Source organism: Notolabrus celidotus, chromosome 23 (genome assembly GCF_009762535.1).
Source record: "Notolabrus celidotus isolate fNotCel1 chromosome 23, fNotCel1.pri, whole genome shotgun sequence".
Lineage (NCBI taxonomy): Eukaryota > Metazoa > Chordata > Actinopteri > Labriformes > Labridae > Notolabrus > Notolabrus celidotus.
In genome coordinates this window covers 5,235,846-5,253,160 of record NC_048294.1, presented here as the reverse complement: position 1 = coordinate 5,253,160, position 17,315 = coordinate 5,235,846, and the positions used below count along the sequence as shown (strand labels likewise).

At 38.0% G+C, this 17,315-nt stretch overlaps 1 protein-coding gene across 1 annotated transcript in view; it reads right to left on the bottom strand.

The window, feature by feature from the left end:
• si:dkey-172j4.3 (diacylglycerol kinase eta) overlaps positions 1 to 17,315 on the bottom strand; it is a 116,186-nt gene that overhangs the window by 94,317 nt on the left and 4,554 nt on the right. Inside the window, exon 3 of the mRNA XM_034676894.1 lies at positions 15,331 to 15,435. Coding sequence (XP_034532785.1) covers positions 15,331 to 15,435 — 105 coding nt within the window. The remainder of the gene's footprint in view (positions 1 to 15,330; positions 15,436 to 17,315) is intronic.

The window sequence follows — 17,315 nt, the reverse complement described above, 5'->3', positions numbered from 1 at the left end:
CTGATTGGTCAAAAAGGCAAACGGCTCTAAGGATACAAAATGAAACAAAGTGAGGCAGAAAGAAAGACACTTAAAGTGACAGATTAAAAACAGAGGAACAAAAAGAAAAGAGCCCCAGAGTTAGACGGAGTAGGAAGATGAAAGAAAAGACGAGACAGGTGTGAAGATGAACAACAGGTGAAAGAAGAGTGACAGGAATTGAAATAAGACAGGACGCTTCAGACAAAGACAAAAAAGAGGTGAAAAGTGTAGAAACTGAAGAAGAAGAAGAAAAGGTGTGAAACACGTCAGAATGATGATTTCCTCTGTTAAAAACAATGTGACAGCTTCTTAAAGAGAAAGAGGGTGTTTACCTCAGGAACTTTTACAGCTTTTACAAGTTTGAATTTGCGTTTCTTACAAAGTTCTCCATCTTTAGAATCTTTAAAATCTATCTTTTATATACAACTTGTTTTAGAGACAGTACCACAAGAGTTAAAGTCTATTAAAGTTCAACTACTACTATCCTTCCCACCACTATCATCTCTCTCTCTCTTCATCTCCCTCTATCCCTCTCCCCAACACGGTCTCAGCAGATGTGTGTCTAACATGAGTCTGGTCCTGCTGGAGGTTTCTGCCTGTTAAAGGAAGTTTGTCCTTGCCACTGTAACTTGCTAAATGCTGCAAAGTGCTCTGCTCATGGTGGATTAAGATGAGATCAGACTGAGTCCTGTCTGTAAGAGGGGACTGGATCTTATCCCGTCTTGATGTTGGGTCTTTGTTAATAATAGAACATTGAGTACGGTCTAGACCTGATAACATTTATTGTGATTTGGCGCTTTATAAATAAAGATTGATTGATTCTTTTGACGGTTTCAGTCAAACTTTTCATTTTATTCTTTAAAATGTAGAAAAAATGGGCAAAAAAGCAAAAACTTGTCCAAAAACGTTTCAAATTTTTGGGATATGTTTTTCAAAAATGATCTAACTTTACTAGGAAAAATTATATCCTTTAATTCGTAGAAAACAGACTTTTTTAAAGTCTTTGTAATTTTAGCCGTAATCTTATATCATCAGCTCTGACAGTAACATATACATTTTTTATTTTAATCTTCAGACATTTGGGGAAAATTTACATTAAAATAAGCACATATTCATCCTTAAATGTTAATTGTGATTCAAGGCAAGGCAGCTTTATTTGTATAGCGCATTTCATACACGAGGGCAACTCAATGTGCTTTACATTAAAAGATTAAAAGCAATGGAGACATTCAGACAAGCATAAAAGAACACAATTAAAATGACAAATATGATAAAACAGAAAAGAAAAGGAAAATTAGAAATATATTAAAAATTACATTAACATTTTAATTTAAAGTGAGTTAAAATAATCTAAGATAGGAAGGCAGTGGCAAATAAAAAAGTCTTAGTCTTTGATATAAAGAGGTGAGAGTTGGAGCGGACCTGCAGCTTTCAGGGAGTGTGTTCCAGATATGTGGTGCATAATGACTAAACGCTGCTTCACCATGTTTCGTTCTGACTCTTGGGACTGAAAGCAGACCAGTACCTGATGATCTCAGAGGTCGAGGTGGTTCATAAAGTAGCAGCAGATCAGCCCTAAACCATTCAGTGCTTTATAAACCATCAGCAGGATTTTAAAGTCTATTCTCTGACAGACAGGAAGCCAGTGTAGAGATCTAAGAACTGGAGTGATGTGGTCTACTTTGTTGGTCCTTGTTAGGACTCGAGCAGCAGCATTCTGTATGAGCTGCAGCCGTCTGATGGACTTTTTAGGGAGTCCTGTAAAGACCCCGTTACAGTAGTCTAGTCTGCTAAAGATAAATGCATGGACGATTCAGCTTCCAACTACCTTTTGTAGCTAACTAGGGCGTTAGCTTGCTGGTTATTAGCCAGTGCAACTGCAAGTTGCTGAGTTAGCTAGAAGGTAACATTGTCAAACTATGTAACAATTCGAGGGACAACTGTGGTTTTTAACACACAGGAGCGAGGCATTGTTACAACATAATGCAGGCTAGTTTAGGAATTTTCTAAGAAAAAGGAACTAGCTATTTCTCAGTATCTGTGCTCTCGCTAGAACAAAGCTCTCAGATCGGAGATTCAGAGAAATAATACATCAGACAAATCGGTGATCTAATGCGAAAAAGGATTTCCTTCAATTCGGAGAAAACAGATGTTTTAAAAATCTTTGTCATTTTAGCCGTGATCTTATATCATCAGTTCTGACAGTAAAACAGACTTTTCTTTTTAGAAATTAGGGGAAATTTAATTTATTAAGCTGCTGTGAGGAACTTTTGTTTTGTATCGATTCTGGCACCCCCCTTGTGGACAAAGTGATACCTCTTATCTCTTGTCCTTTACATGCAAAAGTAGTGTTTTCAACAAAAACCTCATCCTGTCTTTTAACAGTCAACTTTATCAGGGAATGGGATTAGTTTCCATGAAAACAGTCAAATAAAGGCTGTTCCTGAAGCGTGATGTCCATCATCTGGTCTGACACCTACCCCCTCAGGTCGGTTTCAGGCATTAAAAATGACAACAGAGAAGGTGTCAGTGTTGCTATGGTCTTGTTTTCTATTGAAGGTCATAAAGAGGCATCAGTATCATTTCTCAGCCAGTTCAAAACTCCTCACAGGGCCTTCAAAATAAGTAAAAACTAATTCTTAAATGTTCTATGGAATTGTGATTCACTTTCCTAAAATAAGAGGCAATTTCTGAGAAAATATTCTGTGTCACAAAATTCTAAGAAAATTAAGAATTCCTTGAGAAATTGTCATTTTAGTTGAAAAAACACAGTTTTCCCAGAGCTTTCTGAGGACTTCCTCGTTGGACGCTGTGACGAGTCGGGGGAACAGGAGGTCGAATCAATAGGAACTGAGTTTACAGACTCCAATTAGCAGACAGTCCGAGAGACAGACTGACTCTGTTAAGATTATGCGCGTATGGCTGGACGGCGGACGCACTCGTGTGTATGATTAACAGCCTGTACAGTAATTTCATTATGGCTGATCAATAATATACGCTGTGTCCATTGTGGATCATGTTACATTAGCTGCTTTACTATAGATTATCTATGAAATAAAGGCAGGGATACCGGAGGGGGTTTTCATTCTGGGTCGTGCTGGTTCAAATGAGGTGCTAATATTAATCAAGACCAAAGATATGTTTGCACACAATTCAGCATCAATCTCATTTCCTTCAGAATCATGATTCATATCTAATCAAAAGATGAGTGTGTGGTGGTTAAGACCCAAATATAGAACAAGTACGCCGGGATGCAATCAGCCAAGTCCGCTAACCTTCCACGGAAATAGACTAACACTCAAGTCGAGGTACGAGATGGTCCTGAAAGGGAAAGTGTTCTTGAAACGTCTCTAGAATCGTTCAGCAAAAACTGCCTCTGAAATGTTTCATGAGTAAGAAAATGTGTTGAGTGTTTTTCAGCCTTTTGTGTAATGTTTGGAGCGGCAACTGAACGAGAAGTTCTCAAATAGCCGGGCCGCCCCCTCTGCAGTCGTGCCAACCTGTTGGTACAAGGTAGGGTAAATCTGGGTATCAGAGCCGGTCTCTGTTGTCTATATGGATATCTTATATAACTCTGAATCGGTCTCTCTTTGCTACTTTCCGCTCTGCCTCCATCTCTCTTCCACTCACTAATTCTCTCCTCTTTGTCTATCTCCATCTCTCTCTCCATCGCTCCCTCTCAGTATTGACCCACACACTGTTGCAGCTGTATCACATCAAGCCAAGGGCATAAATCAGAGCGCACACGCATACACACGCAACACAAAACCGGCCATCCCACACACTCATGCACTCTCCTCAAGCCATTTCTGTTTACCGTCCCACACACACACACACACACACACACACACACACCGCACACACACACACACACATCCATAACTCGTCCTCATCTCCATTGCAGTGAACACCCACACAGACTTCTGCACTGGGAGCGAGATGCAGATAAAAAAGAACAAATATTGTGGGGGTTTGATTCCAAAGCGCCGCGCAGGAAGTCCACAGGAATGGAAAGATATTAGAAAAAAAAACAAAAAAACTGTAGTGTTACCTGTTGGTCACCACTCAAAACGCCAGAAATATAACAGGTTATATAACCCTGAATTGGTGCTGCTATTTTAGAAGGAAAGGTGTTTGTTCAGGAAGATGAGAAAAGTTGAGATTTATTGATTTCTTACGTCTAAAACGGATAAAAGCTTCAGGTGGTCCAGAAATGGAGGACTTTAAAATACACCAAAAGCAGTAAAAGTCACAGGAAAGAAGAAAAATGTTGCCTGTGTTAATTTACAACAATACCTTTTCAACATAATCTATTTGTTCTGTGTTGTGAAACTATTTATCCAGTGCTAGCTTCTCTACACTGGCTCCCAATAAAATGTAGAATAGAATTTAAAATCCTTCTTTTAACCTACAATGCCCTTAAAAATCCGGCACCCTCGTATCTTAAAGAGCTCATAGTGCCCTATTACCCCTCTAGAACTCTACGCTCCCAACATGCAGGCTTGCTAGTTGTACCTAAAATCTCTAAAAGTAGTATAGGAGGTAGAGCCTTCAGTTATCAGGCCCCTCTCCTTTGGAATCATCTACCAGTCAGGGTCCGGGAGGCAGACACCCTCTCTACTTTGAAGAGTAGGCTTCAAACTTTCCTTTTGATAAAGCTTATAGTTAGAGCTGGATCAGGCTTGGACCAGCTTTTGTCATGCTGCTATAGGCCTAGACTGCCGGGGGACTGGCACACTGACACACTGGGATCCTAGCTCACCCCCTTCCCCCCAACCCCTTCATCACTTACTTTAACTCTGCCTGTCCCATTAAAGTTACTAACCATAGATCTTTCTGGAGTCCCTGAGCTCCCTTGTCTCGTAGATTCCTCTGAGCTGCCGTAGACGTCCTCCTGCTGCGGACGATCTGGACTCCAGCTGATACGGACGTGCTGGACTCCAGTGGCAACAGCTTCTACGACTCGTCTCATCACTATCACTTCTCTCTCTCACTCCCCTCTATCTGTCTTGCCAGACCCAACTCGGTTGGCATGATGGCTGTCTAACATGAGTCTGGTCCTGCTGGAGGTTTCTGCCTGTTAAAAGGAAGTTTTTCCTCACCACTGTAACTAGCTAAATACTGCGATGTGCAATGCTCATGATGAATTAAGGTGGGGTCAGACTACTGTTAAGCTAGCTAATACAACACTTAGCTGTTGAGCTAGTGAGTAACATTTTTAAACAAGCTAGCATACTTAATCTTATCATTTTAGGGAGGAATGTTAGAGCAACTCATACAACACAATTTGAAGTCAATCCTGATTAGCTTGTAGATTTCTTTGTAATAACCATATCTGCACAAAAATAAGCTAGCTTACTTTCTTTGTCATCTCTATTGAGCAATGCTAGGCATGATTTAGATTGTTCGGCTTTTTTACTCTTGTGTTTAAGCTTAAAATATAATATCTCTTTCAAAATTATTTCATTTTAACTTTGAAAGAGTAAAAAAACCAACGGAGGCTGGTACAATAATGAAAAAAAAAATGGAATTCGACTCTTTAGAACAAGAAAGGCGAGTTAAAAGGAGCGAAACAAAATCAACATTAAGAGGGTTTATATCAAAGTTTCTGTGACTCTAATTAAAAAAAAAAAAGGATGCTATCTTTAAGACACCAAACTTAGCTAGCTGTCATGTTAGCTACCCGAGCAGCTAGCTAAAGGTAGCTGGTGAGTTAGCTTGACTTACACAAGCACTTAACTGTGGTTTTCAACGCGCATGATCACATTATTTCTACATCTGTCGGTGATGCAGACTAGTTCCTCAATTTAGGAGTTACAGGAATTTCTAATAAAAAGGAACTAGCCTTTTCTCAGTATTTCTACTCTCTCCAGAACAAAGCTGATAGATCGGAGTTTAGAGTAATAACACATCATACAAATCAGGGATCTAATGCGTAATTTTCTTCAACATGTTTTATTTTCAAAAGAATAGTGATTGCCGATATAAGGCAAGATTACTGCAGCAGGTTGCAGCCATCTTTGTAGCTTACTGTAACTGTTAAGCTAGCTAATACTACACTTAGCTGTTGAGCTAGTGAGTAACATTTTTAAACAAGCTAGCATACTGAATCTTATCATTTTAGGGAGGAATGTTAGAGCAATTTGAAGTCAATCCTGACTAGCTTGTAGATTTCTTTGCAATAACCATATCTGCACAAAAATAAGCTAGCGTACTTTCTTTGTCATCTCTATTGAGCAATGCTAGGCATTATGTAGGTTGTTCGTTTTTTTTACTCTCATGTTAAAGCTTAAAATATGTCTCTTTCCAAAGAATGTACGTAAAATGTTTAGTTTCAACTTTGAAAGAGTAAAAAAAGTTCATCAAACATCTCTCGCGTTAGCTGCCAACTACGCTAGATTCTCAACTGCTAGCGGTATCTTGAATTACCTTGATTAGCATGTTATTCGTAGAGAAATTATTCTGAAGTGTAGTTTATCAAACAGAGTCAATGCACATGTGAAGCCCTGAAAGCACGGAACGACTGCGTATAACAGATCTGTATTTAAACCCTTGAAAAACTGCTGAAATATACTTAAAAGTAGAAAAATATAATTTAGCTTAATTCAAGAGTGCAAAGCAAACATAGTGAAAGAAAATAAGTGCAAGGAGGAAGACAAACAGGTGTGATGGAAACAACTCTGCAGGAGAGGTAGAGATTAAAGGGGCAGAATGGAGAAAGGAGTCGTCTTGTGTACCCTTAACATCTCTTATGGAAAGAACCATAATTAAGGGACTGCCCGCTTCTTTGTGTGTGTTTGTGTGTCTGTTTTAACGTGCACGTTCATTACAGATTCGCAAGATCGGCCCACTCAAAGCCACAGCGGTGGGGCCACACACAATCACAGAGACACACAATTCACAGGAGCTGTTTGCTCTTCCGCCTCGTTCTATTCCTGTATCTCTTTATTTTTTTCCATGCAGTAAATGAGAGCAGGAGAAGGAGGAGGTGGAGGTGGTGGAGGTGGAGGAGGAGGAAAAGAGGACGATGGGAAAATAGAGGGAGAAGAAAGAGTGTGAAACCTTATGCAACGAAGCCTGGAGGTAGAAGAAGACAGACAAAAAGAAAGGAAGGAGAAAAAGAGAGGGAGGAAATCAGTGGAGGTCAGAGGTCATAAGGGGGCACTTTTGTTAACCCCTTAAAAACATTTTAAACAATCTTTCCTTCAAAATGGAAAAAAAACACTTAAAGTAACTGTGTCCACGTATTCTGTAATCGTCATGTCACGCCTATTTGCCACAATTGGCCACATTCGCCACAAGCTGCTGCTTTCAATGGTGACCAAATACACTGCCACTTGGCATAATTTAAAAACACTCAACTTTAACTTGTGAACATTGATAGAATCAATAACAAACAGCACAAGTTAACCAGCAGGCACACAAGCACTTTGCAGGAAATTTAACCATCAGGATAAAAAGTTTGTCACTCGTATTCGCCACAAGCCAACTGTTACTTACGCTCAATTTTTGCTTAATACAACTAATGAAAAACAGTACAGGTCAACCAGCAGGTACACCAAAAGTTTCAAAGGGAATTATGTAGCAAATTAAAACATCAGATACTCAAATTGAATACAAGCTGGCGAATCATTGGTGAAGCAATCTGTAAGCATTCTGTTTGAACTTTGAAGTGAATTTCTCTCAAAGACACGAAAAAAGTGAGAGTTGTAGAAGCCTGTTTAATCAATGTTGTGTATGTTTTTGGGCATTTTTGCCTTTCTTTCTTCTTTCAGGATATGGGGGGAGTGGAGAGTGGGGGTAGACATGCAGCATATGGTAGTGGCTGGGAGTTAAACCTGCTACCGCTGTGACAAGAACTATAGCCTTTGTATATGGGGCGCTTGTCTAGACCGCTAGGCCAACGGCACCCCTAATGAAAGTTGTGCAATCCCTCTCTGTTGACATATAAACTTCCAATGCCAATGAGTTTATGAAGTAAACACAAAGGTGAAGATTCTTCTTTGGGTCTTTCTAGTTTTACTTTTATTCAAGCTCTTCTACAACTCTGCCTTAAACTACCGTATTGGTCAGAATATGAGTTGACAATCCCTCCTTTTTAAATATTAATATCTGGAAAAATCTGTTAAACATTTCAATATTTTTTTAATATCATATAGTAAATTTTATTTGAAAAATAATATTAAAAGGAACACATGGGGGAAAAAATGAGGTGTGTTGCTTTAAACAACATTTAAATAACATTTGGTTTCCAATATCTTTTAAAGTATTTCTTATTAAAATGTTCCCTGTGCATCAACTTATATATGCACAAGTAGAAATTTTCCATAGTGTATAGTGTGTATATGTATTTATATTTTATTTTATATGATTCTTATTTTTTTACCTTTAAATATTCTATTTTAACTTTGTAAGTACATTGTCCTGTCTCTTGCTGAAAACTGCTGTAACCAAAAAAATTCCACCAATGGGGGATCAATGAAGTCTAACCTATCTTAATTGTGTTGATTTGAAATCACATGTGTAAATATCATACTTGTGGTACCAGGATTTAACATTAATACCATGAAATATAAAAAATAAAACTATGTGCTGATAGTTGTTGGATCAAACCCTGCGTTGTATTATTTCCTTGGTGACTACATTGTAATACGGTTAGTTTAGCTGCAACATGAACAAATTGTGGGTACTCGTCTGTTAAAGAAAAAACCACAAAGCTCACTGAAATAACTTGAAACTGAAAAAGCAATAATAAATAAGTTTAACTAGTTTTTAAAGGATTCTGTTGAACTACAGTTCAAACGCAATGTCTGATTTTCATTAGTTAATTTTCAGTAATTTCTTATTTGTATTGCTTTTGAAATAACTTCAACTGACAAAAGCAATAATAAATACAAATTTACTGAAAATGAAAATCAGACATTGCTTTTGAATTGTGGTTCAACAGAATCATTTAAAAAAAAACTAGTTAAACGTATTTATTATTGCTTTTGTCGGTTTCAAGTTATTTCAGCGACCATTGTGGGTTTTTCTTTCTTTTACAGAAGTGTACCAGCAATTTTGTCCACATGTGAATGAAATGCAACTTGCAAAATCCCCATTTTTGCCTTTTGTGTGAATGTGAAACGAGTCTATGTGACAGAAGCAGATTTCCTGCGTGGTGAAATCTGTTTCTATACATGTTTAATCAACATCTACAAATAGAAATGTTCACCTCTATGTTAGTCTCCACTCTCTTCTCAGTTCTGTTTTTGCAAAACATTGAAATGCAGGCCTGAGTGGATTATTCTCCTGCATGGGTGCCCATTGATTAAACTGAAGTGATGTTAGAGGAAACCTGAAAACTTCCTGCCTTTTCTTTAACCAAATCGGAAGCTCTCAATGTAAAATGTTGTTGTGGAAATGCTTTTGGGGATGTGAAGTAATGGTGAGTATTTGCTCTTAAATAGATTCAGCCTTCATAACCTTCAGAATCTGATGCATCACTGCATCGATTTCCTCTCCTGGGCCGTGATTTACCGTCCTCTACAACTAACACAGAAATCACGTATCTGGATATAATGTAAGCTATTGATTAGAGGTTGTATGTAGAGCTGCAGCATGTGCTCTGGATTTATGGAAATGGGCACTCGTTGGCAGAAAAAGCATGCTTCTATCTTTATGAGGACCTCCCATTTACTAAATTTAGACCCTTAAGTTAAGTGGACAGTCCGATGGGACGAGTGCAGGCTGTTATAAAACCAGGCCAAACTATAAAAGTTAACTGTGATGGTGCTAAAGTCAGTTTGAGTTCAGTTTTTATAGCTTCCGTTTATTAATAGTTCATGACGTGGGTTGGAGAACCTTGACTTTCTTGTAACAATGACAAAGCTGAAATCTGAGGTCTCTTTATTTGTTGTATCAGTTGCTTAGATAAGGCTCAAACTACCACTAAGGGAGGATTTGCATATTGTATAAGCCTGGCAGGACAGGGATGTGGATTCGTGGTGATTCCAATGTCCTAAAGGTTTTACATGACACCCCATGAAAAATGGAGCATTCCTAAATTAAACCCCCAATAAATATTCGGTCTGAAAACATGAGAGAGAATTTGATCAACAGAAGCTCGAGCATTAAAAATCCCTCAGTTCAAAACCCGAAGATATTTAATTACAGCAAACTCAAACATTCCCAGTCTTCAGAGAGCTATCACCGCATCTGTATAATTATTTAGGGACTTGTGGGTGAGGAAGTGAATTAATGTAATAGTGTCAAGATGTCATGTCACAGCTGATAAGAATTAGCGCCTTCTTAACAAGCGTGCTAACAGACTGCAGCGCTGACAAGTACGGGAACGGGCGGGGGACAAACAAGAGGAGGCAGTGGAGGCATGGAAGAGGGTTTAAATGCCAATACAGGGAGGTTTGGGCAAATGTGCACACACACACACACACACACACACACACATAGAAAAAAAAGGCACTCACTCACATGTACACAAAAAACAAAGGGATACACAAACCCCTGTAATCCGCTCAGGCCACTGTTGTTACTAAAGAATAATCCTACAGTAGATAAAGGGCATAATCTATGTCACATGACTGAGGGTAAACACTATCTAATCAACACACACACACACACACACAAAAACACACACAATGAATGCTGGTGACCTCTGCCACCAGGTAGGTGTCAGTCAAAGTGATTAACAGCACAGCCTTTTTGACTCCACAGTCCACAGTGAGTGATAAAGTCGACAGGATGAGACTTTTCTTTAAAAAATACTTTATTCGCACACATGGGATAAGACTGAAAACATTAGAGGAAGTGCCGTTTTGTCCACAGGGGGCGCCAAAAGCAAAGCAAAACAAAACTTTTCAACAGGAGTTTCAAAATTCTGGTTCTGTGACCAACTCCTGTTTTAGCCAAGCGGCAAACTCCAGCCGTGAGAAATGAAGCCAATTAAGAAGTGCTAAAAGCTGCAGTTCCTTGAGTGTCCACTTGAGGCTGACTCCAGAAGTACCAGAAACCACATACACACCCATTCAAAAAAGCTGATCTTTACAGCAGAAGTAAACACGTTGACAGCCTGGTACAAAAGACGAGTGTAGCCTGGATAGCTAATTTCTCTATCGGCACTCAATGTACGATATTAAGATTACGAGTTTTGCCCATTTAAGGGCATAGCTGACTTGATTGACAGGCGGAAACACTGTAGCTGTTAGCGAAGAGGCTCAAAGCTCACCTCTTCACCTCACACTAGCTTGACGGAAGTTAAGTTGAGTTCGGCATTTCCAATATGGCTGCAGACGATTGGCTTCGTAACAGATGGGTGACGTCACGGATAGTACGTCCATTATTTATACAGTTTATGGTTTTAACAGGTTAGAGTGAAAATTTTGATTTTTTTTTCTCATAGTTTTGACTTAATAAAACAGGAAGTTGTATTTTCGGGTACACCTTTACATTTTCGGTACATTATGTGGAGTATTATCAAGTATCCTAGCACATATCTCAGGTTTTTAGGTATGTACACATGACCTATGTATTATGATACGTATAGTATTATGAGATTCTTGGGAATTCCCAGACCTAACATTTTCAGTTCGTCCAACAATCAATGTGTAGAATTACTTTCACAAAAACTTTAATATTTTATTTCTGAAAAGCTTCATTTTTTTTTTTTTTCCAAAGTTGCTTTTCAGAAATAATTTTTCACACAGCGCTTAATTAAAAAAGATATATTTTGAAGTTAAATTTTTGGGCTTTTTTGCTTTTCTTTGACAGGACAGCTGAAGAGAGACAGGAAATGTGGGGAGTAGAGAGTGGGGGAAGACATGCAACAAATGGTCGACCAGCTGGGGTTCGATCTCCTGTATTTCTTGAAGCCACCAGCGCCCCCAAGCTGCATATTTTTCTGTCTCAAACTCATTGCACATTAGGGAAATCTGAGAGATTTTTTAGGCTTAATTAAAGGTGTGAAAAGATGCATGTTTTGGTGTTTATATCTTATTGTATTTTTTTTTGTTTGCGTCCTCGCCCCTTTTGATTTTGATTTTCCTTTATACTATTAATACTCAGACATGTGGTTTAGTTGGCTCCAAAATAATAATTTATCTGGTACAACAAGATATTAACTTTTACAAAAGTGAATAAAAAAACAGCAGCAGACTATTTCTATGACTTTAATCTACTACTAAAACAAAGGTCAAAGGCTCAAGCAGCCCTGCATACAACTAGAGAGAGCATTAATATTAAACTTTAATGTTCATTCTTATTCTTCAACAAGATGAAAAGATTGATCGTTTCTGATAAAGTCATTCAAACAGGACAAACCTCCACATGTCGACATATTAACGTGTGGTCATGTCTTCCCTCTGTTATCCTCTTCCCCTTCACTTCTTCCTTGAAACCATAGCAACTCTCTTTGCTGTCCTCATGCCCCTTATATGGACATGCACATCAACCTCCACACTACATTACGGCAGTGTCCGATGAGATTAAACGATCAATACCAGACTGATATCCAATACCATTATGTGCTCCAGGAACAAACGCACCATTATGGGATGTCATCTCCATGACAACTGAGGTATCCTGTTCTCACTATCGACCCGGCGCGTGAGTAATTGTTGATGGCCGATGCAGGTAATGGCTAACGATTTCAACACGTGTATGCGAATAATTTGTACAGCTGTCATTTGTGTGTATTGAAAATAATACAGAGAGTTGCTCATCAATAACTAATGAGGAAGATTTGTGTGTGTGTGTGTGTGTGTGTGTGTGTGTGTGTGTGTGTGTGTGTGTGTGTGTGTGTGTGTGTGTGAGAGTGGGTATGCCAGTAAGAGGCTAATATCAAACATCAATATCTTACAGTAAGACACAGGCCAGATGCCAACAAGCAGATTTAAGAGACTGGGAAGTCAACTTGTCTCTACAGTGAGAGTAAGAGAGGAATAAAAGTATAACATAATCAGGTTAGATCAGGTAATCTGATCCTGGTTCTAATCCAGATGAAACCAGTTTGTGTTGTTCAAAACCTTTGAATAAGATTGGGATATTTTAGCTATGAAAATCTGGATTATTCTGATCTCATAAGAGAGCTGGATTCAGGCTGGATTACAGGAATGAAATGTTAAAAACAAAAAAAACAACATTATTGACATTTTTTAACATTTTACTACCCTATTAACCTCATTTTTGAATGCAGAAGGAAAGCTATGACTGTGTTTTGTGCCGGACATCCGGTTTAAAATATTTGTCATTGGGGCGCTGGTGGCCTAGCGGTCTAAGCGCCCCACATACACAGGCTAGAGTCCTCGTCGCAGGGGTCGCCGGTTCGATTCCCGACTGGTCGACTATTTCCTGCATGTCTTCCCCCACTCTCTACTCCCCATATTTCCTGTCTCTCTTCAGCTGTCCTATGGAAGGCAAAAAGCCTTAAAACTTAAAAAAATATATATATATATTCGTCGTTGTGTGATTTGGCCTTTTCCCTTCGTACCAGCTGTTGTGACAATCCTCTGACGGCACACATAATTCCTGTTTTCCTCGAAGACATCACTTTGGAGGGATTTTTTGCTCTATTGGCTTTGAATTAGTCAAGCTACTGGCATTTAACATTGATCGGAAGTAAGGAACCAGGAAGTTCTTCACAAAATAAGAATTAACCGCCTGCGTCCGTTCAACTGCCAAAAATAAGGTGAATACATTAAGATAGTCAAGTTTGGAATACAATAAAATATCTTTAATTTTAAAATAATTCACAAAACAGCTGTTAATCTTAAACATTAAATATATATATATATATATTTCAAGTTATATATTGGGGCATTTTTGCCACTATTGGGTTGGACAGCTGAAGAGAGAGACAGGACATATGGGGGGTAGAGGGATATACAGCCCCTGCACATGGGGTGCACTCATAAACTTAAAGTATCTGTTAGGATATTTCTTTAAGAGTAGATTATGTCGCCCCCTGTGGACAAAGTATGTAGTACACCAGATTCGGTAAAAGTCTGCTAAGGATTAGAGACATGTTTCAGTCGACTTAACAAGTCAGTTGAACAAATTAACAATGCTGGTGATATGTTGTGTCTAAGATGTAGTGCAACAACTCGTCACTAGCTGGGGCTGTAGCTCCTGTTAATGGCTACTGCTCTAATGCTAACATGCTCTACTACCCAGATCTAAACGAGCACAGATGACAGATTGCATCTCATAGCGTGGTTTGGTTTAGCAGTATTTAGTCATCTCATAGTGTTCTTAAATGTTAGATAACATTTGAACCGCTAATCCTATCAACAAGCTTTAAAAACTGAGTTACAGCAGACATTCTCAGCTTTCCATCGATACCACACGTGTCTCATTCAGCATATTCAAAATAAATTCAGGAGAGTCTGGCGTCCCCAAAAATGGTCTAGGTCTTTAAGGGTTAAGAAATTGTGGCATAGACACATTGTGATGCTGTGTTTAGCAATGTTGAATAAATTGTGTTTTGTTTTCACTACTTTTAGCCAAATCAGTCAGAAGTCAAATTTCTATTCAAACAGCCTAGAAATTATAATCTGGATTAAACTGATCCATTGAAGTTTCCCTTTTGAAGATCAGAGTGAAAGTTATCTGGATTTCTTAATCCTGGATAAATCCAGATCAGTCCTGCTAATACCTTGTAAGAAACCAAACACAGGTGATCAAACAAGGGTCTTAAAGTTTCAAGGTCAGTGGTGATTAAGTCACAGAGGCAAGATTAGGGCACAGATAAAGTAAAAACCCTTCATTGGGTTGCCAGTTGGGAGTGAAATCCTCCAAAAAACAACCCTTGGTTCAGCTTCAAACCAAACATCCCCTCTAACTTGACGTGTTTAAATGTTTATATTACGTCTTAAATAAATCAGCAGCTCAAATGTTTAATCAGGTTTCCCAGCATGAATGAAACAGCTCCTGACTTTCCTACGACTTTCTCTCACTAAGTTAAGAGCACTTCCACAAGCTTAAATATTTGATTCCTCCCTCGTTTGCTAATGTGGCTTTTTACCTTGAAGAGGTCCTGTTTTAATATGCACCAAGTGAGGAATAAAAAGCTCTCAAAGCAGCACCACAGAATGTGAAAGCCAACATCTATAATACAAGACGGTGAGATGAAAAGTTGTAAATTAAAATTCTCTGCTGGATTAACACCAGTTTTAACTCGACTTACATTGAATATTGATATTAGGAAGAGAAAAAAAACTCTGCAGAGGCGGAAAAACACCCACTACCTCACACACACTCACACACACACTCACACACACACTCACACACAGGTTAAGTAAGATTGTGTTTTCCTACCTTGGCCCGTATCTGTCCCGACGTCGACACTTTGCGGATCAGCTTGTGCGACGTCTCTTCTTGCTCTCCGTCACTGTCTGAAGACTCTTCTCCTGCCTCTCCAGCCTGGGGGAATCAAATGTTTGTCAGGTAATTCTCATATAATACAGAAATTCAACATTTATAGCCCTTTACAGAAAAAAGGTGCTGAATTTTTTAAGTTTACCACCAAACTTCAGGCATTTTAAAAGCAGTTACACATGAGGAAGATTCAACAACTACATCAGTGTAATCTCTTCTGTGTTGCATACCCTTTAATCTATGTAAGATTGCATTTGATGCACTTCTATTCAAATGACTGTTAAGTTATCTGAAGCAAACAAGTTCACTCTAACTGCTTTAAAAAACACAATGATACCACAGCTTGGGAGCAATACACTTGATTGAGTGTCTTAAACTCAAGAAAATCTACTTTGTTCTACATAAATTATGAAATAATATGATAACTTGATATCATGTGATTGTGTGTACTTAGATTTGAGCCTAGACATTAAAGTTTTGTGCTTCAAAATCAGAGTGGAAGCCACAATTTGAATGTTATGACTACCGGGGTTGTAACCTCAAGCAGCAGATTATCGTTCTGACAGGAGCTTGAAACTTTAGTATTTCATTCTTTAATTTCAATAGTTTAACAGGTTTGATTAGTTTCTGTAAATCAAAACTAGCACTAAAAGTTTGTAGGTCCTACTGTCGTGCTTTGTGGGGTTTTTTTTCAAGATACATGCTTCTGTTCTCGTGCTTCTGTATTTTTATATGCAACTAATGTGGATGCAGCTACATTTACAGTTCAGTTCAGGAGTTCAAATTAAGGCAACACTGTGGGTGTTCCACACCCTACTGTACAGTTCAGTAACCTACCATGTCACATAGTATTGTACCCTACTGTGTGGTACTGTATCGTATCTTATTGTATCGTACTGTATCGTATGATATAGTTTCGTATCGTATCGTATTGTATTGTATCATACTGTATCGTATTAAATAGTTCCGTATCAAATCACATCGTATAGATTTGTATCGTATTGTTTCGTTTCTTATTGTATCGTATCATATAGTTTCGTGTATTATAGTATCATATCATATTGTATCGTATCGTAAAGTTTTGTATCGTAAAGTTTCGTTTCATATTGTATTGTAAAGTTTCATATGGTATAGTTTTGTATCATAACATATCGTATCATAAAGTTTCGTATTGTATGGTGTCATATAGTTTCGTTTCGTATCGTATCGTATAGTTTTGTATCATATCGTATTGTATTGGACTGTATTGTATTGTATTGTTTCATATCGTATTGTATCACACTTTATTGTACTGTATCATACTGTATCGTATTAAACAGTTTCGTATCACAACGTATCGTATAGTTCCGTATTAAATCACATCGTATAGATTTGTATCATATTGTTTCGTTTCGTATTGTATCGTATCATATAGTTTCGGAAAGTTTCGTATCACTTGTATCGTATAGTATCGTATCATATCGTATCATTAAGTTTCGTATTGTATGGTGTCATATAGTTTCGTGTCATATCGTATAGTTTCGTTTCGTATCGTATAGTTTTGTATCGTATTGTATTGTACTGTATCGTATAGTTTCATATGGTATTGTATCATACTTTATTGTTTCGTTTCGTATTGTATCGTATCATATAGTTTCGTAAAGTTTCGTATCGTAAAGTTTTGTATCGTAAAGTTTCGTATCGTAAAGTTTCGTATCGTAAAGTTTTGTATCGTAAAGTTTTGTATCGTAAAGTTTCGTATCATATCGTATTGTAAAGTTTCATATGGTATAGTTTTGTATCATATCGTATAGTATCTTATAGTTTTGTATCATATATCATAAAGTTTCGTATCGTATAGTTTCGTATTGTAAAGTTTTATATTGTATAGTTTTGAATAGTATCGTATCATATCGTATCATAAAGTTTCGTATTGTATGGGGTCA